The sequence below is a fragment of the Musca domestica genome, unplaced genomic scaffold (assembly GCF_030504385.1).
Source record: "Musca domestica strain aabys unplaced genomic scaffold, Musca_domestica.polishedcontigs.V.1.1 11, whole genome shotgun sequence".
NCBI classification, from domain to species: domain Eukaryota; kingdom Metazoa; phylum Arthropoda; class Insecta; order Diptera; family Muscidae; genus Musca; species Musca domestica.
The window spans coordinates 11,506,441-11,533,683 of record NW_026712133.1 but is presented as its reverse complement, the minus strand read 5'-3'; the positions used below and the strand labels follow the sequence as shown (position 1 = coordinate 11,533,683).

General features: G+C 36.2%; 1 protein-coding gene across 7 annotated transcripts in view; it reads right to left on the bottom strand.

Annotated features, from left to right (window-relative positions):
• The window catches only part of LOC101895687 (protein cappuccino), a 184,509-nt gene that overhangs the window by 45,452 nt on the left and 111,814 nt on the right, over positions 1-27,243 (bottom strand). For all 7 annotated transcript variants that reach the window (XM_020039327.2, XM_020039329.2, XM_020039328.2 and 4 more), the window contains one exon: positions 3,976-4,542. In XM_020039327.2, the coding sequence (XP_019894886.2) occupies positions 3,976-4,542 (567 nt within the window). The remainder of the gene's footprint in view (positions 1-3,975; positions 4,543-27,243) is intronic.

Sequence of the window (27,243 nt, the reverse complement as noted above, 5' to 3'; positions counted from 1 at the left end):
AAATATTTTTAGCATATTTGTAGGAGGACTAAAAATTTTGAAAATAGTCAAATTTAAAGTGCGATTTTTTTATCTATGACCTTTATGTCAACACTGTTTTAAAGAGCTCACACACTTTTCGTGCTTTGCTTCATTGTCAAACATCTTAAGTTTAGACTACAATTTAGCCCTGAATCCTTTTATAAACGGACAAAGCTTGCAAATGATTGAATATTATTATCTTCTTCCATTTTATGTTTAAGGTATTGATCGGACATATTTATCTACATTGCATAGAAAATTTGTAAAATTTAATACAGTTCTGTCATCTCAAGATAACTACAGAGTACAAGTCTTCTATATATACTTGATTGTCAATATTACTTTAAAACACCAAATAGTTCATGAATTTCTTTTAAGTACACCACATCGTACAAAAGTTCTCCCCCATTTCCAACATTGTAAAACGAGATAATTTCAAAAAAGGATTGGACAGCAAAAAAACAAAATTAACATTTTAAACGCCAAAACAAACACATACTGTTGACCTTGTCCTTTGCCATTTGGACTCGCTGTTTACATTCCTTGTTAAAATTAATTGATGCGTTATGTTTAATTAAATCCACAAAAAGTGTTACGCTCCACTGCCCTTCGTGGCCAAGAAAAACTCGACTACTTGCCAAGAAACTTAATGAAACAATGGAAAATAAATAAAAAAGGAGAAATAATAGGAGGAACTTCCCTAACAAGTGAAAATAAAAGTAATTCCCAGCGACAGGCGAGAAAAAGAAAGAAGAAGAACAAGAACAAGAGTACAATGGCCAAAACGGAAAGACGATATACGATGCTCCTAGCACTGCTACATGTCCGTGGACATGAAGTACAAACATCTTGTTCACTGACTCGTATTTTATTCCAACTGATTTTTGACTACAAGAACTGAGTTTCATTTCAATTTCTTTTCGTTTGTGCTTTGGCAAATGCGATTTGAAGGCATTACAAAGTACTTGCACCAGTAGCTTTGCCAGTGTACGCACACTAACAGCAAGTGGCACTTAGATAGAGTGGGGGTTAAATATATTGGGCGCCAATATCGATGGCCTTTATGCCATGGATTGAGAGAAGCAACGTGAATGACCCACCTACTTGAATAGGAATAATTCTTTAAGAGACTGCCTATAATAAAAGACTTGCTCAGACTTTTTTTCATACAGAGGATTTCGAAAACGTTATATATTTATAGACAACTCTTACATCAATACTTAAAAAAAAAATTAGGGATTCTATATGAAATATTTTTGAAAGATAAATTATGGGACGTGTATCTCGATTTTCGATTAATCAACTTTTGACATTGAAAACTCTATGAGACCAAAACACAGTCTTCGCTTTGCTTCATTTCTTTGCTTTGGAAGTACCAAAGCCACATTGGAATTCTGAGATTTGATTCTGTTTCGCACTTCAAAGTCGAAAACGTTAAAAATCGCACAGCACATAAATCTCAAAATATTTATTTAAATTGATAATACGGCCAATATTAGTTAAGATTTAAAGATCGTTCCGATCCATCCGAAAGGAGTAGCGAAGCGCGGCTGGTTCAGCTAGTAACTCTTATAGAATGTGAAATAAGAGTTCCATTGTCTTCGAATTTAACACATCCCAATATTTTTAATAACACAAAATCTGACGTGAAAATGGAATATATCGGTTAAATCCTTCTGGTACCTCCCCCATAAAAAACAAGTTAAATAGCAGTAAGTGCGGCCGGGCCGAACTTTTAATACCCTTCAACATTTGGAACGACGTGGGCCTACATAGGCATTGTTTGCCATAAGCCATTACCATATTCAAATTCGAAACTTGAAATAAGCGGTGAAAAGTGTAGCTAAAATCATCAAAATACCGTATATAGGGAGGTACTGTTATATCGGAGCTATACGATGACCTGGATCTGCATGATAATTTTCTGTCACAGACTGTAGTTCCCATTACGAACTCTAAGTACGTTATTTGAATTCTGGTGAATAAAGATTTTTCTGTCTTAGGCCATCCATTTTATCCATATTGAACTGCAAATACCAAATTTGAAACAATTCCGGTGAATAATGTCCCCAAAATCATCAAAATACCGAATATCGGGAGGTACCGTTATATGGGGGCTATATGAAAACGTGGACCTACATAGCCCATTTACGAACTTAACCTGCCTACTGGCAAAATAAATATGTGTGCAAAATTCTAGTCTTGCATCTCAATTCGTTCGAAAGATGGCGTTATTACAACAGACAGACAGTCAGACACACAGACAGGCAGACGGACATCGCTAAATCGCCATAGAATTTTACGCTGATCAAGAATATATATACTTTGTTGGGTCTGCCTTGAGTTTTTCAAGGAGTTACAAACGGAATGACAAAGTTAATTAAGAGAGTATAAAAATAATAATAATGACACATCCCAATATTACTACTACCACAAGATACGGTGTGAAGTTGGAATATATCGGACCATCCCTTCTAGTATCTCCCCTACAACGTGTCAAAATTTAGAATAAATATGACTATCATAAAATGCGAAATTAGTGATCAATTCTCTTCAAATTGCATACATCCTAATATTTTTTTAAGCCAAGTTTTGATGTGGAGGTAGTAGATATCGAACTGCTCCTTTGAAGAGGACAACATTTTGAATAACCAAAGCGTTCTTAAAATGCGAAATAAACTTTATTTTTTCTTTACATTTCACACATTCTAATATTTTTATTAACACAAGATCTCGTATGAAGATGATATAATATATCGGCTCGCTCATTTTTGTGCCTCCCTCACAACTGGTCAAAATTTTGAATAACCATGAAGCTCATAAAATGTGGCACGTCACAATACTTCTATTAACTCAACATTTGGTGTGAAGATGGGATATACCGGCCCACTACTTTTGATGCATCCCTCATAAATGGTGTCAAAATGTTGAATAAGAAAATGCTGATAAAATACGAAATAAGCTTCCGTTTCTCTTCAATTTTCACGCATCCTATTTTTAATAACGCCAGATGTGATGTGATTGATATCGGCCCACCACTTGTGTACCTCCCCCACAAAGGGTCAAAATTTTCAGTATTTATATGCCTTATAACTTGCGAAACAACTCGGCGTTTCTTTACAACTTGCTATATCTAAATATTTTTCTCAACAAAAGATCTGATGTGAATATAGAACTTATCGACACAGTCTTTCAAAACCTCGGTCAAAAGTTTGGAACAAGCCGAAATATATATTTAAATAAACGAACATCGGCAGAGGGTATACATCTATCGGCAAAACAGAACAATACTTTTTAACTTGTTTCTGTTGTGGCAATGCTTCTGGCTGATCTTTACTCCAAAATCGTCAATTTTGCTTATTATTGTAGCTATTGCGTTAAAATGAGCTTCATCGCTGAATGGAAGAAGCGCGCGATGGAAAGAATACCCATTTTGATAAAGAAAAATTAATGATTTGCAAGCTTTGTTTTTAAACGAAACGTGCGTGAGTTGTTTAAATCATTGCATTAGAGACTGATGAAGATCTGCTTGTAATTTTGAGGGAAGATTCCTAGTGTATACAGTTTTATTTGGGACTTCTATGTAAAAGTTTAATTTCTTTTGGGCATATAATTTTCTTTATTCCATATAGTGTTAATCCTTCAAATCTTTCAAAAGGCCCCCATCGTTGAGGCATTTTAGCCACAACATCCATTCCGCGTCAAAGCCTTAGTTTAACAACTTTATTTCAAATCAATTGACGCTATGTTGGTGTTGGTAATGTTAACATCACGCCTGCCATCAGCGATCGACCCAAATGTCTCTAACAAGACAAGTAAAGTTTTAAAGTTTGTCGTTTTTTTCTCTTCTTCTTCTTCTTCGTTGTCGTAGTAGTGGGTGCCATGTTACATTTCACTACAACATTGGGTGGCTAGGAAGGAGTATTGGGATATCGCAGTAGATACGTCACTTACCTTCAAACTTTTCATATGCAGCGAAGCTTAACTTCTCGGGCACAAATGATGAACGTCTCAAGCCGTTACTTTCGTATGGTCCCGCCATGCCACAGTAGCTATCGCCGTTATTGATTTTGCTGGCACTGCCAGCCGCAGCCTTTTCCGCCGTAAACGAGGCCACTTTTTTGAGGACATTGTTGCGTGGCGTGCACGGCGGCAGAGGCGATCCCATTTGGCTTGTTGCCCCAATAATGCTACTCGATAGAGACACCGTCGCTGGCATTGTTGTTGGCTCGGCATTATCGTTATTGTTCGATGGCGTTGGCGGCAGTTCATGGGAGAATGTCGTGTCGTCGGGCGGCGTGGGCGGTGCATTGACACCTGGAAACGCTGTTTGAGATAGAACAGGTGTTTGGGATGATTTAAATGAAATTATAACGGTTGATTGCGTTTCTGTGGAATGGGTTGGAGTGCCGGTTGCAGCAAGGCTACCTATTTGCGTTGTGTTCGACGAGTGGAGCGATGATAGCGAGGGTGTCGACGAGGACGAGTGTAAACTTGGCAAATGTTTGGCATCCGTTGAAGCTGAAAAAGTAAAGAAGAGTTTTGTGAATTTCTCTGTTTCTTCGTTTAATTTAGCCAAAATAAAGGAATCTGAATGGTGTGTTCCTTCCTAATTGTTGTTAGCACAATGGTAATTCAGACGACAATTGGTAAATTACCTAATCAAAAATATTTCCATTTCTTTTGAGAGCAGAATGTCAAAGTTTGACAAACATAATGGAAAGGAATTTGTAATGGCTCTTTGTTCTTGTTGTTGTTGTTATGGTAATCATTTGTTTTGAAAAGTATGAAGAATTTGAGTTTTGGAAAGAGAGTGGGAAAATTTGTTTGCATAAAATATAAATAGATATGAAATTCAAAATTGGCATGGTTTTCGTTCGAATCAAGTTTAGACCTCTTAAATGGGAAACAAAATAATACTTGGTTGAAATTCCCTAAATATAGCAATAAAAAATCAAAAATAACAAAATCCAATTGTCGCACTAATATAACTAGTTTTTTTTTAATGCGACAAACCCTGTTGAAGTAATAGGTTGGTGACCCGATTTGTAATGAATTTTTTGGCGGGTAGGGTTAACTAATGTTTTTTTGCAATTTTTTCCATATTTCCTGTATACTGAATTAATGAATGAATGATTTGATAGAATGATAAAAAGTAGGATAATCGATTCGACCTTATGAGAGAGTTCCATTAGGAAAACTGTCAGCAGAGGTACACAGGAGGGAGTTGTTCTTAACCTCTGTTATGGATTCTGCTTATCAATGAAATACTTGTGAGTTTCGACCAACTTGTCGACGTGGATCTGCATAGTTAATTTTTGCATAGGCCTTTATACTATTCAACAACTAAAAAAGTGTCGGTCGGTTTTGCCGACCAATCAGCCAATGTTTGATTATTTTGACTTCTGTTATGAATTTTGAAACTGTTGACCCTCTATTTGGAAACATTTCGTATCCTAAATATGATATAAATCATAAATTCCATATTCATCTCAGAATTCTGGATGAGAGACATATATTTAGATATAGCAAGTTGAAAAGAATCGCTAAGATGTTTCGCAATTTATGACAGATGAAAGTATTGAGAATTTTGTCCCTTTGTGGGTGAGGTACCAAAAGGGGTTCGCAGATATATAGCATCTTCACAACACATCTTGTTAGCAAAACTGTTTGTGTGTGTGAAATTTGAAGAGAGTTGGATGCTTATTTCGCTTTCTTTGAGCGTTATGTTTTTCAAAATCTTGAACCCTATGTGGAGGAGGTACCAGAAGAAAACATCCGATCTCTACCATTATTATAACAGATCTATTGTCGATGGAAATATTGAGATGTACCATGTCTCGAATGGAATCGGATGTTGATTTCGCTTTTCATGGACATTTAAAATTTTGAGCGTTTGTGGGGGAGGTACCAGATGGAGTGGACCAATATATCCCGTGTTACTGCCCGATCTTGGGTTCATAAAAATAGCAGGATGTTTGAAATTTGAATACAATCGGACTCTTAAATCTTATTTTTTTAGAGTTATAATTATTCAAAATTTTGACCCTTTGTGGGAGAGGCACTTGATGGAGTGGATCAATATTATCCATTATTGCTTCCTGCTTCTGTGCAGAAAATATTTTTTTTTGCAAATTTCGACCATTGTGGGGGAGGTACCAGAAGGAGTGGGCCGATTTTGCCCATCTTAACACCAGACCTTCGGTTAATATAAATTTTGGGATATGTGAAATTTGAAGACAATCGGACCCTTACATCATATTTTATGAGAATTGTAATTATTCAAAATGTTGACCATTTGTGGGGGATGTACTTGATGGAGTGGACCGATATTATCCATTTTCACGCCTTACCTAGCAGTGACGCAAATATTAGAATTTGCAAAGGCGGGCCAAAATCAGATTATACTTTCTCTTTCAGTGCAAAAGAAAATTTTTTGAAAATTTCGACCTTTTGTGGGGGAGGTATCAGTAGGAGTGGACCGATATAGCCCATCTCCGAACTCAATCTAAGTTTGACAAAAATATTACGATGTACCCAGTTTGGACCAAGTCGGATACTCCCTTCGATAGTTATCGTGCGCATCAGCCAGACAGACAGACGGACGGACGGACATCGCTAGATCGACTCCAAATGTTCTGAAACTGATTTGGTCCAAAGAGACCTACGGTTTAAAGCCGTTATTTCGACTAGACACGTTTTGACCGTATCAAAATTTATACACCCTCTGTAGCCACATGACTGAGGGTATAAAAATGAAATATTTCCGGTGAATAACGTCCTCGTATAGCTTTGTGGGATCTAAAATGTACATTTTGAGGTGTTACAAACATAATGTCAAACTTAATGGATGTTCTGACATGTGGGTGTCTGGTCTGGTGGTCGCTCATGTCCAAACCACAGTCCAAAGAGTCACAACTTTACTAATAAATGGAGCTCTCAAAAACACCTCTCTGTCCGCCATGAAAGTAATGATAAACATCCAGTCTTTGGATCTATTGGACCAGTTTCAAGCATCAAGGACAACACTGAGACTACAGGAATCAGGATGATAGCACTTTTCGCGTTTTGGTCATGCACTATCCTGGTCTTATCTACAAATCGGCATATTTTAGATGAAGATGATAAAACTAGTGATCACATGTCCACCTTTTTCGACTTCAACTTCATTAATTTAACTATAGTCGATAGAAACGTTGAGCTGTTGGTAAATGGTTGGTGGATGGTCCGGCCATATACACAGACAAAACTAAGATGACAGAAGGAAAATGGAAAACATTGTTATAACATAATAGGACCAGTGACTATATTTGTAGATAGTTAAGCGGCCTTCAAAGCCTTCACGTCAATTGCCATCAAATCGAGAGCCATTATTGACGGCAAGAAAGCTCTTCTTGAAATACCTGAACTCATTAAGCTTTGTAGGGCCCCAGGACATAGTAATGTAGTGGAGAATGAATTGGCTAACGAATTAAGTCGAGGTGATTCCCAGTCGATTGATTTACCGGTTGAAGATATCTGAACTCTAGATAGGATAACGATGGTCCCGACTGCTGTAGACTTAGTGAGGACAAAGAAGAGGTAGAGATGATTGAACAACCGTTATGCAGACATCTTACGCTGTAAAGTAGCCTTTGCTGCTTCGGTAGTTGGGAAGATAGAAACTCTAATGTTCTTCTCAGATGTAGATCCCATTATCATCCACAGGTTTGCTAATAGCATATCATGACTAAGCAAGCCTTCGTATAACTTGATATCTGTATATCTTTTTTCTTTCCTAACTTATGTCTTTCCTATCATAACTAATACAGGGTGAGATGAAAAAGCTCAATATATTGTTTACAAGCGTACAAAAGCATTTTGGTGAAAATTTTCCAGAAAAAGAGTTATTCGTGATAGAATCCAAGTGTGATAGTGTAATTTCTTTATATTTGGCTGTAAAAACATAAGTGGCTATCGCTAGAGCACTCCAGCATTTAAATGTGAATAAATCTTTTGTGTCTCGCACCATCGCTCGTTACCGTGATACTGGTAGCGTAGCCCGACGTCAAGGAAGTGGACCGAAGAAAACAACTACATCAGCAGAAATGGTTCGAAAAGTAAAGAAGCGACTTGATCGAAATCCGCGTCGCAGTGGCCGAAAAATGACTCGTGAGCTGAACATATCGCAATATTCCATTCGGCAAATATTCAAAAATGAGCTCAGAGTAAAGCCATTGAAATTCCAAAAAGTGCAATAACTTACACCGCAACTGAAAGAAAATAGACTCAAAAGATGAAATGGTGAACTGTCGAATTTGGTTTTCTCCGATTCATTGTCCAGTGGTTTGTAAACAAACAAAATGATCGTTTTTACTTGCCAAAGAGGTCAGCAAAAAATGTGGTTGGTCACCAGAACTCATGCGCCGGCCATGTTGATGGTGTGGGCCGCCATAACAGCCGATGGTCGCTCTCCGCTTGTATTAATCGACCGTGGCATCAGAATAAATGCCGAATATTATCTCGAAAATATTCTGGAGGGTGTATTAAAGCATTGGGCACGCAAACATTTTGGCCGCAGACCTTGGACATTCCAACAGGACTCAGCACCATCGCACTCAGCACGCGCCACCCAAGAATGGTTACAAAAGGAGGTTCCTCGCTCCATTTCCAGCGCCCAATGGCCTCCAAAATCTCCGAATACCAATCCGTTGGACTATTGTGTCTGGAGTATTTTCGAAAACAAGATTGTGCACTAAAAAACACCAAAGTGTTGATCATCTCAAGCAAGCGCTTCGCGAGCAGCGTGTGACGGTTTGAAGACCATAATTCGTGCCAAAGGTGACAAATTCTAACAAATCTAAACTTATTCTAAAATTTGATGCTATTTCCGACTTTTTTCTTTCATTCAATAAAATTAAAAAATATGGTGTTTGACTTTGTTACAAATTTTTTATCTCACCCTGTCTATTGATGTCTTTCCTATCATTACTAGTTCTTCTTAGGACGAACACAATAGACTAATGGTACACGAGTGGCTGGTCATCCTGAAACCTAACCTAAACTTCAGTTCTAAGAAAATCCCGTCTTGTTTGACCCGTTCGTTATGTCTTTTTTTTTGTGGCGCATTTTTATTTATGTCGCCGTGGCGCCCAAATATATTTACTTTGGAAAAATATTACTAATATTACAATTGACACATGGATCGCTTTCGTAGGCATACATTCATATATGGCATACATAGTTTTCTCAGTTTTCTGCCTTAACTCTACTCTACTTTTAATTAAATATTATTATTTTTTTGTGTTACAAAAGTACGTGAATTTAAGCTTTAGGACAAAAATAGCTTTAATATGTGCATATATTATTTTTAATTTTATTATTAAAAGAATTTTGTTTTTTTTTTTTTTGTTGTCGACCAATCCATACACCCCTTAAGTACTTGAATTTCCATGTTTTCCTTCTTGCCCTTGTCAACATAAACATTCTATTGTTGGAAAAGACAAAACAAAGGATGATGAAACGATGCGTTATAAGTCAAATGTACCCTTCGTTTTTTATTGGAAATTCTACCCTTCCGAGTGTTTTGTTTTTCTTTTTTTTCTGTTGTTTGCTAAAATAAAGTGGGAAATTAAATTATGCACGTGTTAATTAAGAAGACAATGTTCGAAATGGGTCAATGAATTTGAATGGGGACGACAGTGGAAGGTGTTCGCAAGAAAGATTTCTTTGACAACCATTCATAACCGCTATTATATTGAATTACCTTCATTAAGTAGTCGTTCCCATCGAGTCCCATCTCCAAGATAAAGTTGCCGGTAATTTAATTTCTTTCTCTTTCACGAATTTCCATTGAATCGGATTGAGGAAGGAAAACATGAAAAAAAGGATGTTAACCGCAATTTGCCAAAAGTGGGAGAAGGTGGAGGAGAAGGAAAAAAGGAGTGAAGATGATTTTTTAACTCTAATTTTTGACTCTGTCATAAATTCAATTCAATTATGCAACATGCCATAGACGTTAGACCTTCCAGGAAGTTTTTGTTTTAACCAACATTAATTGACATTTTTGTACCAAAAATAATTCAAAACATATTATCGACGACTATGGGTGATGAAGCTTAAGAGGCAAAGCGACAACGCCTTATTTGTTTAAGAAATTCAAAATACTTGACAAGGAAATAACAAATCTGATTTATATTGCAAATATGTTAAAATCCAGGCAGCGTAATTTAATTACAACTAAATGACCTTCCTCAAAGGTCAAATGACATTTAAAAAAATTATTTTCAATTAAGCAAAAAAATCTTTGAAGGGCAAAATAGAGTTCAGGATATTTCAGCTAGAGATCTCGGAAATCACAAAATTCAAAAAAATGGAAGTAGTAGATTTCTTTTGCCAACAAGAAGTATCGATTGCTATTTGACATAAGCGTATCTGGACCAACATTTCCTCAGTAACATGAAATAAAGCTTATGCTTACGCAAATCACAAGGATTCAGCTATTGCGATACATTGTAATGGGATGTTCGGCGCAAAGTATTTTTCATTCAAAATTCTTCTTAACTTTCATTTCGTAAAGCTTCAGATTTACAAAAACTACAAAGCATCTAGGATTTATTTACACACCAATGCGAGTGAAAACATTTTTAACCTACCTTCTACGTTATCAAAAAACAGGTGTCTGTTCTATGTTTTGTCTGCCATTACAAGCCACATTAACAATTTCCATAGTCTAGTGGTACACGTGCACTTTTTTGCCAATTCATTTAAGGGTCATTTATTCTGGCAGACTACCAGCGCGCTAAATATTTTTCAATCTCCTGGGCCTTTCGTGAAAGTATAAATTTTTTGAAAACTGCAAACAAATTTTGATGGCTTTGAAGTGAATTTGTTATTGTTGTATATAATTTGTTTTATTGTTATTGTTGTTACCATTTTCATTTCTTTTGTTCTTGGCAAAATTTTATTTTCCTAAATGGCCATTAAGTGGGCTGGCGGTGTGATGAAAAGGTGCGAGACATTGAGATAAAAAGAAAGGAATTTATGTCATTAGATTGGTTGAGCAGTCAGTGGCGCCCGACGTTAATGGCCAATTTCAATTATTTATGTGCTCAACGCTCGGTAAGCTGTCTTTATGGAGAGGTGACACAGGTGAGTTGATAACTATCAGACAGACAAAAGACTGTCATTTTAGTATTTTATGACTTTTTTATATAAGGAAGGGTATGTCGTATTGGATTAGAACACTGGACACTAGCATAACTCATTTTTTATCTAAAATTGCATATTAGGTAGACCATAGGAAGTGGACCGAATGCATCGATGTTTCTTAAAACATCTAAAGTCAAAATCAGGACTACGATTGTTTTTTTAGTTCCAAGGTGTAAATGCAATTTTGTCTGAATTCAATAAAATTATATATCATCAAAGTATTGAAAATGTTGACCCTTTGTGGGGGAGGTATCAGAAGGAATGCTCCTATCTCTTCCTTCAGCTTTTGTGTTGATAAAAGTATTGAGATGTTCCAAGTCTGAATGGAATCGGATGTTAATTCCGCGTTTTATGAGCTCCATGGATATTCAAAATTGTTACTCTTTGTGGGGGGAGATACCAGAAGGAGTGGACCCATATATTCCATCTTCACACCAGACCTTGAGTTAATATTGTGATGTGCGTAAAGACAATCGGACATTACATAAGATTTTATAAGAGTTATAATTATTCAAAATTGTGGCCCTTTGTGGGGGAGGTGCTTGATGGAGTGGTAGCGGTAGCGGAAGATAGCGAAAAAGAAAGAATAGCAAAGTCTTTGCGTCAAAAATCGAGGGCCATTATTGATGGCAAGAAAGGCATTCTTGAAATACGTGAACTCATTAAGCTTTGTTGGGCCCCAGGACAAAGTAATATAGTGGGGAATGAAACGACTACTGTAGACTATGTGAGGACAAATAAGAGGTAGAGGTAGAATGTTCCCCTCAGACATAGATTCCATTATCATCCACAGGTTTGCTAAAAACATATCATTGTTAGGCAAGCCTTCAAATAACTCTCCTCTTTCATTCCCAATTTATGTCTTCATAAGTAATTCTTCTTAGGACGAACACAATGGACCAATGCTCTCGGAGAAGCTGCGTATAATGACACGTTCCTTATGTCTTATTTTGTGGCACATTTTTTATGTCGCCGTGGCACCCAAATGTATTTTCTTTGGAAAAATATGAATAATCTCATAATTGATACATGGATCGCTTTCGTAGGCATACATTAATATAACGGATATTTTTTCCGAGACTCACAAACAAATTTTATGTAGAATAATTCTTCCTTTGACACTTTCCCCAAAAAATGAAGTGATTCTGTTTTGGATATTTTTCGATTTAAACTTTTAAAACGCCAATTTTTAGCTCTATTTTCATAATTTGCTGGATTTCCCCCGTAATTATTGCATACATTTTCACAGTGGGTAGGGAATATGAAAACGACGGAGGAGATGACATCAGAGTTTAGTCAAAAGTAAGATTTTACTTGTAGCTTTCTTCGATTGTAAAGACTACATGAGTCTTTTCGAAAGGTTGCTAGGACAATAAAGAGTAAAAGTTGCAAGCCATGCATAATTTGAGAGAAGCGATACGAAACGTCTCGATTCGAGGAAGAATACAAATTGTTGTTTGGAAAATAATAACACGTTAACAGCGATCTCAGACTTTACTGGTGTGCGAATCGAGCCACCTTAGAACAGACTGTGACGCCGACTTCAGAATCCTATTTTTGGAAAGTATAAATATTGAGAGCCTAAATTTGAGGAAAATGAATGAATGAAAGATTACCACTTAAATATCACAAACTGTAATATATGACTAAGGTGAACATCAAATTGTATGACCAAAGGACAACCTGAGTGGAAGCCGTCGTTAACATTTAGGCTAACTTTCTGACAATAGCATAAATATGATTTAGATAGATTTTTAATAGTTTTTACCACATTTGCCGACAGATTGAACAGCAATGCACATTTAAGAATCTTGGTGAACAGAAAACCTCCTTGTCCAAAAAATCAATTCAGTTTCTATTTTTGTTCTCAAACTAAGCTTCGGTGGAGTTTTTGGGAGAATCTCTAAATAGAGTCATCGAAGAGTACAACGTACAGAATGTCGTTTCACTTGTCTGTGTACCCTCAGTCAATGGTACCTCACATGCCATATTCTAGTTGGAAGTTGATTTAGTTGTTGTATATTTCGTAATTCGATTTTTTTAAGAGTTGGCAAATCTATTCAAGGAAGTATTTTTATACCCCCACCACATAGTTGTAAGGGTATTAATCTTTGTGCATTTGTTTAGAAAGAAGCGAGATAGACCCATAGTTACTTTTGAGGATATTCATAGAATCACTTTTTGAGTCGATGTATGCATATCAGTCCGCCCGTCCATGTATTCTTGTGAACAAAATGCAGGTCCCATTCATTATCCGATTGAGATGCAATTCTGCAAACAATATCTGCTTGGCCCAAGGACGAAGCTTACTGAAAGTGGTGATAATCGAATCAGATTTAGATATTGATCCCATATATCTTCAACCGATTTCGGGTTAATTGTGCACCAAATGGCCAATATCAGTCCAAATGACCTGCATTTTTGCAAGTGCGACCGAATTGAGTCTAGGAGCAAGTATATGAAATTTGGTAAAAATCGGTTCAGATTTAGCTGTAGCTCCCACATATATGTTTCATCCGATTTAGTATTAAAGTCCTTCACATTCGTAATATGCATTCGACAACAATGATATTTGGTACCAGATATCTTTAGAGTTTATTTAAAATATTGTCCGTTACAGGTTTTGGGGGGCTTATATCACTTATGTTTATGCACAGGCCTTGCGAAAATCAGGTTTTGTTTATTTTTTATTATTCATGAAATTGAATGAAGCTGCATGTTTAGAATTCCATGGAAAATGTTTAGTTGTCTTCACATGCGCAATGTACACCGACCATGTACATTTCGCATATAAACCCGCCTCCCCACATTTCCATGTCGAAACTGGAAACAATTTCCAAAATATGCCCCCAAACGAGAAACGTTAATAAACATTATCAATTTCCTCGTCTTGATTTCAAACAATTTTAATCACAACCACAAATGCCGCAGGTCATATTTTACATATGAAGAATTCCAGCTCCATTCGATATTACAAACAAATCTGATGTTCTCTGGCATTTAAGAAGCGTTTACTGCTGCTGCTGCTGCCTCTGATGCTGTTGGTGTTGTTGTTATCCATTTAAAACATCCCCAATTTGCAAATTCATTGGCAGAACAACAAAGGATGGTCTCATTTTAAATGGATCTAATGAAAAGACAAACAACAAAAGGAGCTGTAGACTAGAATCAAATCTCATCAAATATGTAATGTCGAAAAAACATACGCACACTAACACGCACTCACACACACACACACATCCTACATTGATTAGATACATGTATTCAAACAACAATTTAAAATACGTTTATTATTGTTATTGTTAAATTAAATTACATTTGATTCGTTTTGGAATAAATAAATTTTAAATAAACAGCAACAGGAGAAGCCTCACAGATTCAGACAAACGGCAAACCCTGACACCGACTCAAGGACTCTGGCAATTACAGTCTCAATTGCGATAAATGTCCCGTTTCGAGTGACAAAAGTGGTGGGTGGCTGTGTGGCACTAAGATGTGACACTAGTGGTGGCACGAATTTGAACAAATGAATAAATAGCAAAAGCCTCTGTCAATACGTAGAGTATTTTCAGACAATCCAGCTGAAAAAAGTGAGGGCATATTAAATTTATGACTTCACTTGCGAAACATCGAAAAAGGCATCGGAGACCCCATAAAAATTGTAAATTGATTTAAGGATGTCTGTTGAAATCACGATATTTTATACAGAGGTCTAATATTTTGGCAAAAAAAAAACGCCTTACGTTCGCTCTTGACTTTCGGTATGCCACAATTCGGCGAAATCAATTGAAAAATATAACTAAAACGTAAAACTACTTGAAATCATGGATTACTCTTATATAGGGGCTATTCTACCGACATGACCCATTATTATAACCAAAGATTCTTGTAGCATTCCAAAGCTATCTATAAAATACCAAAGATCGGTATAGACCCATTATTTTAACCAAAGATTCTTGTAGCATTCCAAAGCTATCTATAAAATGCCAAAGATCGGTATAGGAAATATAGCTCAAAATATTGGGGTCCTTACAAATTGGTTAATGCTATATTAAAGATCTAGAAAACTTAGCCTACTTGAAATATTATACACCCTAGATTGGAAATTGCACTGTGAAATAAAAAAAAGTAAAAAAGCTATAAGTTCGGACGGCCAAACTTTGAATATCCTCCACAACTTTGAACGAATTTGACAATTTTCAAAAATAAAATCCGTTAATAATTCTGTTAAAATCTCGGAATGACAAACTTAATATACCCTCCATACTATGGTGTAGGGTATGAAATTGGAGCGAATTCGAAAAAAGTGTTTTCTTTTTTTCGAAAATAAAGAAATAAAGATAGGTCGAAAGTCGGACGCGACCTATGGCACATTTAGCTATAGGGTAAGGTGAAAAAAACTGCAGCCAAATTCAGACTGCTGTAATTTCGAAGCCACTCGTCCGACAGCTGTTAAAATTATTCCAGTGATAGCTCATTATATTGTTTTCAAGCGTACAAAAGCATTTTGGTGAGAATTTTCCAGAAAAAAGTTATTCGTGATGGAATTCAAGCGTGATAGTGTAATTTCTTTATATTTGGCTGGAAAAGCATAAGTGGCTATCGCTAGAGCACTCCAGCATTTAAATGTGAATAAATCTTTTGTGTCTCGTAACATCGCTCATTACCGTGATACTGGTAGCGTAGCCCGATGTGGACGGAAGTGGACGGAAGAAAACACCAACATCAGCAGAAATGGTTCGAAAAGTAAAGAAGCGACTTGATCGAAACCCGCGTCGCAGTGGCCGAATAATGGCTCGTGAGCTGAACATATCGCAATATTCCATTCGGCAAATATTGAAAAATGAGATCGGGGTAAAGCCATTGCAATTCCAAAAAGTGCAAGAACTTACACCGCAACGGAAAGAAAATACACTCGAAAGAGCTAAATTTAGTTTTCTCCGATGAGAAAATATTTGTTGTCCAGCAAATTTTAAACAAACAAAATGATCGTGTTTACTTGCCAAAGAGATCAGCTGAAAATGTGCACCTTCGGTTGGCCACCGAAACTCAAGCGCCGGCCAGGGTGATGGTGTGGGCCGCCATAACAGCCGATGGTCGCTCTCCGCTGGTATTAATCTACCGTGGCATCAGAATAAATGCCGAATATTATTGCGAAAATATTCTGGAGGGAGTATTAAAGCCTTGGGCAAGCAAACATTTTAGCCGCAGACCTTAGACATTCCAACAGGACTCAGTTCCATCGCACTCAGCACGCGCCACCCATGAATTGTTACAAAATGAGGTTTTTCGCTGGATACCAATCCGTTGGACTATTGTGTCTGGAGTATTTTGGAAAGCAAAGTTGGCACTAAAAAATACCAAAATATCGATCATCTCAAGCAAGCGCTTCGCCGGGAATGGGCCAAAATTCGCAGAGCAACATTCGGCCGTTTGAAGGTCATAATTCGTGTCCAAGGTGACCAATTCCAACAAATCTAAACTTATTCTAAAATTTGATGCTGATGTTTCCGACATTTTTTGCTTTCATTCAATAAAATTAAAAAAATATATATAAAAATTATGGCTTTTTTATCTATGTGAACCGATTTTCATCAAATTTGACACACTTTTTTCCATTAAATTCGGGCTAAAATTGCAAATTTTGTGCACAATGAAAAATAAATTGGAAATCCAAAATTAAATGAATGTTTTCAGTACTGATAATTACTCAGAGTTTTTTTTACAAAAAATTATAATGGTTCGAAAGCATATAAGAACATGTTAGTCAATAGGTAGCTCCACTTCCAATCGGGTTGGGGTTATTGCAATTTTTGTCTGGTGGTGTTATGTTATAAAGGTTCCAAACATGTTCGCATACGTGAGTGTATGAGTGAGTGTCTGTGTGTTCTTTTGCACATAAATGAAAGAAATTACCTTCAAGTGTTTTGCACCAAACAACAATCAGCCTGAAGAGTTTTTCCTTGACACTGATGGAAAAGAGAGAAATAAACGGCTGCCACACATGCAAATGTATGTAGACCGAACGAATGATTCTTACATATACATATATGGTAAAAGGAGGAAATTTAAAAAAACACAGTGGCAGATAAATTGAAGTCCTGTCCATTATATTGCTTTTTATTAATCGTGAACGAGTGAGCAGAAGTCTGAGAAACAAAATTATAGCGAAGAACCCCAAAAATCTTAGAACTTCCGTCGGCCTAGAAGATCTCAAATCCCGGTATAAACAGAACCAGTAAAAATGTGGCTAAGTTCGGCCGGGTCGAACTTTTTACACCCTCCGCAGATTTGGAAGAAACTTGAAAAATTTCAAAAAAAAAAAAAAAAAATCAGTCGAAAAATACCGATCGAATGAAAACCGCTATATGGGGGCTATGCGAAGACTTGGTCCTGTATAAGTAATTTGTGTCATAGGCTGTAGTTACGGTTCCGAACTTTACATACGAAATTTTATATAATTGAATGATGTCGCAAGAATCATGAAAATACCGAATATCTATTATATGGGCGCTATACTAAAACGTGGACCTATTTAGACAATTCTTTTCTGAGGGGTGAAGTACTCAGAAGGAACCTCTTGTGAGGATTTTCAGACAATTCCATTGAAAAATGTGGCTAAAATTATCTAAATACCGAATATCGGGGTTCCGTTATATGGGGGCTATACGATATCGTGGACCGATGTAGTCCATCTTCGAACTTAACCTGCCTGCAGACATAAGACAGATCTGTGTAAAATTTTAGCTTCCTATCTTATGGTTTTGGTTTAAGCGAAATAAAATGGATTTTAAGTGTCGTTTCATAACTGTTGATGAGGCATGGATCCACCACTATACTTAAAGGACAAAAACAAGTAAAAAAGCTGTAAGTTCGGCCGGGCCGAACTTTGAATACCCTCCACCATTTGGTACAAATTTAAAAATTTTCAAAAAAATAAAATCCGTTAAAAATTCTGTTAAAATCGTGAAAATACCTAATGTAGCCGTATATTAGAGTCTATACGACGACGTGGATCTGCATAGGCAACTTTTGTCACAAGATATTACAATATTCAAATGCGAAACTTAAAAAAATATCTGTTTATAATGTCGCTAAAATCATGAAAATATCGAATATCAGGGGGGGGGGGGTGGTACCGTTATATGAGGGCTATACGAAGACGTGGACCTACATGACTCATTTTTTGCCTTAGGATGTAGTATCCATTGCGAACTTTAAATACCAAAATCATGAAAATACCGAATACCGAATATCGGAGGTACCGGGCTTTACGAAGACCTGGACCTGCATCGCCCATTTTCCATCTTAAGCCGTAGCATCTATTACGAACTTTAAATATTAATTTTGAAACAATTCCGGTAAAAAATGTCGCTAGAATCATCAAAATACCGCATATCGGGAGATACCGTTATATGGGGGCTATACGAAGACGTGGACCTACATAGTCCATTTTCAAAACCAAAAGTCCTGCATAATACACATTTGAGTAAAATTTTATCAACCTACTTAATTTCGTTCGGAAGCTAGAGTGATTTCCACAGACGGACAGACGGACGGATAATTGAACATAGAATTTTATGCTGATCAAGAATATATATACTTTGTGGGGTCTAAAATGTATATTTCGAGGTGTTACAAACGGAATGACAAACTTAATATACTCTCCATACTATGGTGGAGGGTATAAAAAAAACAATCTAAACAATGGACTGAAGCTGCCCCAAAAAGGCAAAAACAATTTAAGCGGCTGGTAAGTTTATGGCAACGGTTTTTTAAAACTTCAAAGGTATTTTATTGATTGTCTATCTGAAAAGGGGTAAAACAATACATTCAGACTACTATTGCAACCTTTTAGATCAATTAAATGTACAAATTCCAGAAAAACGTCCTCGATTATAACACAAAAAAAAAAAAGAAAAACAATTGTTCATCAAAACAATGCACCAGCGTACAAGAGTGTTTTAACAATGGCTAAGATCAACGAATTAAAGTACGAGTTGCTTGAACTCCCAGCTTATTGTCCTGATTTAGCTCCCAGTGACTTTTACTTATTCCCAAATCCAAAAAAAAATCCTTGCTGGAAAGCGTTTTACCTCAAATGAAGATGCAATTACAGTTGTAAACCACTATTTTGAAGACCTTGAGGAAAACTATTTTAATCAAGGGATATAATTTCTAGAAAAGAAGTTTCAGGAGATTATATTGAAAAATAAAAATATTTTTGGAAAACTAACTATTCTCTTTCATTGATAGACTAAGAATTTTCCGAAGCGCCATCGTATTGTGTAAAAACTTAAATAATGTTGAAATTTATTTGAAAATTTGGGCTTTTTAACTGCCAAAATATCTTTAATTGTCAGGTTACAGTTATATGGGGACTGTTTCAAAATCTCGGCCTACATTAATTTGTTTGGGGATGTTTTATATTCACCGATATTATATTAAGGCATAGACGCCTTAGCTGTAATGTAGGACAAGAACCTTAAAACACCTTTAATCGGACGGTGCTCTTATATGTAGATCATGTAAAAATGTGAATTTTTATGAGGTAAATTTTCACCAATAAGTATCTGAAATATCGCGGTAAATTTGTCAGCTAGATTTGGTTTTTACAAAAAAAAAAGAAAAAAAAAAACATAAACTTTTATCACTCCTTTAAAATACATACCTCAGTTTATGACACTGAAATTGTTCTACAATGGTATTGATAAAATATCCTTAGTATTGATTTCCCTCTTCCTCGACATGATATTTGACACATTTGAGTCGCCCGATTCCAATGTGTCTCTTTGTCTTTGGTGGAAACTATAGCGACATCTAAAAAGAGAGGTGCTCTAAAGATGAATGCGTGTGTACATCTTTGGCTGACGGCATTTGGCTTTAAATGAATATCCACATTCTGGCGAATGGGACGGGCAGTTGCGTTGCAAAATATGGAAAATACATTCGAAGCAATGTAAACATTAAATAGTACATTTATTCAAAGACGTACATTACAAATCTGCAAAAATACAATGAAGCCTACGCCGTATATTTCTGTTTATTTACATTTTATGCGTGCATATATATGTATGTATGTATGTGTGTCAGGGAGTAGATGGGTGGGTACTACTGGCAAAAACAGTGCAAATCTTTTGATTTCGAGCTTTATTTGAGAATTTCCATTAATATTTTTTTATTTCCCACCCCAACAAAGGACTCAACAAGACCATAAAGTAATCGTCGTAAAGCCACCTGATAATATCATGTGTGTGTGTTTATATGTGGATTTGGGTGTAGGCGGTACATTGTCTTCCCCTTCGGTGGGGCATTTGTTTATTTTATTTGTTTTTCAAATAGCTTTTTGGTGGCCTGTAAATGTTGCAAATTATTAATGGAAATGAATGTGGTTTCTTTTAATGTTGAGGATGGCTTTGCTTGGTTTTTTTCTGGCGGCTGTAGGAGTTGTTGTTACTTGCGAATACACATAGAGATATGTATGAATATATATGTGTGAATTTATATCATAAAATCACATAGAAATGTTCTTATCTAAACTTGATAACAATTTGATATTTCATAAATAATAAGCTAGGATTTTAAAAGTATTAAGTATTCAACTTCTTAATAAAAACAAATTATTAAAATTTATAAATTATAAATAATACTAAACATTTAAAAGTTGACTTCATGAAGAGTGTAAAACTGATTTTGCGAACTAAACAATATCGTTGAAATCTAATAAAATCTCATTTATGGGTGAGGGATTATCCAAAGACATAAAATGGTAGACTTGAGAAAATGCATCAACATTTAACGTTGGTCTCTATGTTGGTGCGATATCACAACAACAGAGGTAAATACACCTGGTGACAATATTTTGACTCTATCTTGTCCAATCTTTATATGTTTTGCCTTTAGATTAAGTGTCTACGAATGTCAAAAATATTGATAAGAACCATCGTCCAGTATTTACGCCTAAAGGTATGCAATATAAACATTAAGAGTACATTTGTGGATCACTAAATCTACACACCCCAATATAAACAGTGCTTAGCAGAATAAAAAAAAACAGTTTTTATACCCTCTACCATACCATATACCCATTCTATGGAGCATATATTAATTAATTCCGTTTGTAACTCCTCGAAATACTCATGATAGACCCTACATTGTATGTTTGTTGTAATAGCGTAATCTTTCGCACGAATTCAGATAGAAGGCTAAATCTTTGCACACAAGTGTATTTTGCCTGTAGACAGGTTATGTTCGTAAATGGGCCATGCCGCCTAACAAATTTAACCATGTAGTGTTCTACAGTAAGCATCTCGAAATATTCGCGGGATACCGAAAAATTTGTATATTCCTGATTGACATGCAAATTTAAGATGTCAGTCAGTTGGAGCTAAATCCATGCATGTCAGTCCGTCTGTTCATATATTTTGTAAACAAAATGCAGGTCGCATTTTTTATCCGATCGCGACGAAATTTTCCAAACAACATTTTTGGACAAACCAAATTGAAATTGCTCCCAGCTCCCATATATATCTTTAAAGGACTTAGGGTTCATTGGGCACCAAATGACCAATATCAGTTCAATTGACTTGAATTTTGGAAATTCCGACTGAATTTATCCTCGAAACAAGTACTTCAAATTTGGTGAAAATCGGTTCAAATAGAGCTATCCCATATATATGTATCATCCGATTTGGAGTTTTAAGTCCCTCACATGCGTAATCTGCATTCCACAACAATAATCTTTGGTACCAGATATAAGATACAGCTAAGAAATAAATGTTTAAAATTTAACCGAAATGGGCTTAATTTTGGCATTTCCGACGGAATTCAGCCCAGAAGCAAGTGTTTCAAACTTTGGTGTATATCGGTTCATATATAGCTATAGCTCCCATATAAATGTTTCACCCGATTTGGCATAAAATTCCCTCAGATTCGTAATGTGCACTCCACAACAATGATATTTGATACCGGGCATCAGATACTGCTCAAAATAACCTCTGCCAATTTTTTTTCGAGATCGGTTCAGATCTTTATATAGCTTCGATATACATCTTCATCCAATTTTAAGGTTATTGTTCACCATATATGTAATGTCAGCCCAAATTGAATAGATTTTTTCATATTTAACAGAATTTGACCATTTGGTGAAACTCGGTCCGGTATATCTATAGCGCTAATAAATATTTTTTTTTATATAATTCTTATCGAAGTCGTCGGTATGACCTACTTCACATAAATTCCCAATATAAACTTTTAGGGTATCATATATTTGGCCCCGCCCGACTTTTGACCTTTCCTTACTGGTTTAAACTCAAAATACACAATTTGTTCAGTTTAACAACATTTTGTAAACAAAACTTCTTGTTTACTTCTTATACGACATTTTTTCCATTTTCGAAAAGAATAATAGGAAAATGTTCACCTTATACACTAGAAAGTCCTTAAAATCTTTGATTTTGAAGTTTAATGTTTTTGTCCAAAACTTTTTCAATTCTCCCAAATTTAGTAACATTTAGTACGCATATCCCAACAACAATCAGCTCTATTTCTTCAACCAATATTTAGTACAATTATTGTACACATTTCCTAAACCAACTCTATATCTCAAATTAAGGTACCAACAGAGACCTCAATGTCATCATTGAGAATTCCAGCTCTATTCCATCACTCAATACCAAATATAGTACTACATTGTATTTAATATAGTACTATTTAGTACTTTTCGTACACTTATAGGACACGTTTCCAAAACCACCTCTTTATCACAAACCAACCACCAACAGGCACCCAAATACAAATTTAAAAAAAATTCCAGCTTAATATGTTCACCCTTGAGCAAACTGTTCCACATTTAGTACCATTCAGCACATTTCGCACACTTGTGCCAATTTTCCAAAACCAGCTTTTTATGTGGTTTTCATATCAAATTGAAAGTTTTTAAAGTCGGTTCACATAGAACCCACCAATTTAGAAGTTTAGTACCATTTTAGAACTTTTTGTAACTTTAATGGTCGAATTTCCAAAACCCCTTTGGTACATCTAATCTGCACTCCATCAGTGACTCTCATTCCAAATTTCAGAATGTTGCTTCATTCCATTTGTGTCATACAAAGAATTCAATTGTTAGTACATTTTAGTACTTTTCGTACGCTTGCTAAAGAGGTCTCGAAAGGAACATTTTCTAGCCACAATGCTGATATGGTCAAGTTATTTTAATAAATCTCAAATATACAATACAACACTGATTCGATACTGTAACAAAAAGAAAAAAAAAAAAAAAAAACAATTACCTTAAACTGACACTTTATTTTATTTCAGCTATTAAGTCGAGAATTCCGCAATTTGCGGAAAAAATGTCCGTCATCCAATACACAGAACATATGCACATAAATGTCATATCCATTATATCGAATGAATACAGTATTTTAAGAACACAAAGATTGAAATGAAATTTCTCAAATGATAGATGGGAGCATGTGTCGTCTTGTGTGTGTCGGTGGTGTGCATGTGCGTGTGTCCTTGTTGAGATTCATCTCACTTGGCAAATCATTGAGTTTTATTAGATTTGTAGCCCCCTGAGTCGTAAACTCTGGCCACTTTTTATTTGTTTACTGTTTGTATAACCGTTCCTCCTTGGTCAAGAGGGGTTTTCAGTAATTCCTTTTTCACTAGAACACAATATAAACAAAAACATGCTCACACACACACGCACGCACTCACCTACACATACGTAAGAAGGCCTAATGTGTGCACACACGAACACAAATTCCAGACAAGTGTATCGGCTCAAAGGACTAAAGCATTTTGTTGGAAATGCACTCATTGAAGGACTGTTTACCCTGCCGATGTCCGTTTAGTTGAGACTTTTTTGTTTCTGGCCAACCAACCAACAAACAAACCAACCAGCCAGCCAACCAACAGCTGGACAGACATTCAGACTGTGCTGACGAAGAATAGACTTGGCTACCGGATGCCCAAATTCTGGTTGAATTGAATTTCGTTTGGTCGAGTATTTTGGGGAGTGTTCATTTAAATTTAAATGTGTCAATAATGAAAATGTTTCGTACTTTCTTTCCAATCTTCTCATCATGGAAGAGGCCAACTCTGGGACTTGGGAGACGCACTGATGTAGGCGATAAAGGTTCTCTAATGCCATTACAGATGCAGATGTTAATAACGATGACGATGTCGATGCTGGTGCTTTGCTGAATTGGCCACAAAGGTTAATTACCTCTTGCTATGCACAGCTAAGAACCGACAAGCTTTTCATTCAATTCTATTTTCGTACATATCTTTGTATTCAATCTATCCGACTGTCCGTCCGTCCGCCCGTCTGTCTTTCTGTGCGTTGAGACTTTGTTTTTGTTTTTTGCCCCCAGATCTTACAGCTTGTTTTTCATTTTTGCTTGTCTCACTTTTCGATTGTAGTGACTAGAAAGCCATTTGAAAAGAAAATTGCTAAATTAACAAACCTGTGAATACTACCCTCCTCCTCTACCACATTTCAAGGACTACTCTCATGTTTGTGGCTCCCACTCACACTTCTTCCACATGGAGTGCCAAAGTATTTTATTCAAATGCCAGATTGTTATGGTCTCCTCTCCTACATCTTGCAAATGAAAAATATTTGCATTCAACTGCAAACATTTGTCGAGAGAAAGAAGAGGAAGAAGAAGATAAAACCCTTACCAAAAATAGCAAAATGGGTGCACCTATCCCCTCATCCCTCTTCTTCGAAACACAAAAGTAGAACCAGCTAGCCAGCCAGCTAGTCATTCATTTACCGATGATATTCGGATGATGCCTCTGGCATCTGGGCATAACCAGATTCTCGATGCAAAGGCGAAGGAAAAGAAGATGGATGAACGGATAAAACAGAAGGTTGTCGGAACAGAATCATGGTTAAATATGTTTGCCAAATGAAACCTCAGGTAAATTACATCAAAATTAAATAAAGTTTTCTTTTCGGTTGAGATTTTTAAATGTTGATTATGGTCGTTTTACTAATGATTCTGATTCTTAATGTCCTGTCAAGAGTGTGTGATGCATGTGGATGTGTGTGTGTGCACACAAGTGCGTATGTCAAATCCTAAATATGCATGTTCGGTATGTAATTGGATGCAAACCTTCATTTCAATTTCAGTCCCCTTAGGTTAGGTTCAAGGATTTCCTGTTACAGAATACCAAAAATGACAAACATAAACAGGGTTCACATCTAGGAAAGAGAAGCCAGTGGATAGCTTTTTTACACTTCCCACTGCGCCGAAGCAACCGGGTTATCGAAAAGAGGAAAATATTATTAACCAATTTGGATTTTGAGCAAAACACTCCACAACATATGCCATGGATGGTTTCAATCCCGCAATGGGGACAATAGCTGTTGGTTTGGACTTTACCAAAGCCGGTATGCATGGCATTTTTTGTAATCGTTTGGTTCGACGGACAAACATGTATCATGGTGGCAAGATTTCTCACGAAGCGAGTCTTTGGTGTCAGAATTGATGACAAACTGTCCCCCGTTTGAGAACAGAGATCACTTGTAGGACACATTAGAAATACGGCTGTGCGTGTACATGACTACAATTCACAGCTACTTCTACAACGTTGGGGTTTACGTTTAAAACTGCGTATATGTCGTTTTCAAAGGCAAATCGCAGTAAAGAGTAAAGCGTTTCCGTAGATTCATCCATACCACCAAGTTTCGTGATGAATTTGTTACAATTTTCGATAGGATGAAGTACTTGAAAATCATCCTGCAATACTGATTCGACTTCTGACGTCATTTAAACTATGGCTTTTCCAGATCTCCGGACGTAAAATTGCTTACATACAAGTATCCGGGCCAAAAAAGCCTATTCATTTGTCACTCGGGCCGCTATAGTGTCAGCCTAATTTGAAAGAATAAGGATATGGGAAAAGAAGGTCTTGGTATCATATTTCAATATAAGGTAAACAATCGATGATAACACTGCGCAACACAAAAAAAAAAAACGGGGAAAATTCATCAGATCATAAAAGTAGACCTAAACATGTAAAAAGGCATCATTTCTGTCAGTCCGAACATTTAATACCCTCCACCAATTGTTGAACACAGCGCAACACAAAAAAAATAAACGGGGAAAATTCATCAGATCATAAAAGTAGACCTAAACAAGTAAAAAAGCATTATTTCGGTCAGTCCGAACTTTTAATACCCTCCACCAATTGAAAGGATCTATATGAAAACCATATATGGGATATACGAAGACAAGGACCTCCATAATTAATTTTTTTGTGACAAAGAGGGACTAGTTTTTTTGTATTGTGTAGTTCAGGACAGTATTAAACTCAATTAACGATATTTTGTTATTTGGATATGAAGTAGCATCCAATATTAGCTTGTGGGATATTTCCTCTTAATAATTCTAGATATACTACTATACTCTATTGTTTCTGTTATAGGTTGTAGTGCCGATTCCGAACTTCCAATACGAAATGTGATGCAATTCCGTTAAATAATGTTGCGAAAATCCTGGAAATACCGAATATCTCGGGGTAGCGTTATATGGTTGCTATGCTAAAACGTAGACCTATATAAACAATTCTGTTCCAGGGGGTAAAGTACTCAGAGAGAACTCCTTGAGTGGATTTTCAGACTATTCCATTGAATAATGTGGCTAAAATCATCAAAATACCGAATATCGGGAGGGGGATATACGAGACCGTAGACCTATAAAGACAACTCATTTTCAGGGGTTGAATTAGTTATGAAGAACTCCTTGTGCAGAATTTCAGACAATTCCATTGAAAAAGGTTTTCCACGATATCGATATCACCTTTTTCAATGGAATTGTCTGAAATTCTGCACAAGGAGTTCTTCATAACTAATTCAACCCCTGAAAATGAGTTGTCTTTATAGGTCTACGGTCTCGTATATCCCATTTTTTTGTAAGACGGTTCTCTACTCACAAAGTAGCCTAAATACAGCAAATAATGGCCAAATCAGTTGAAAAACGTGGCCAAGACCACGGTCACAGCTGAAATCAGGGATAC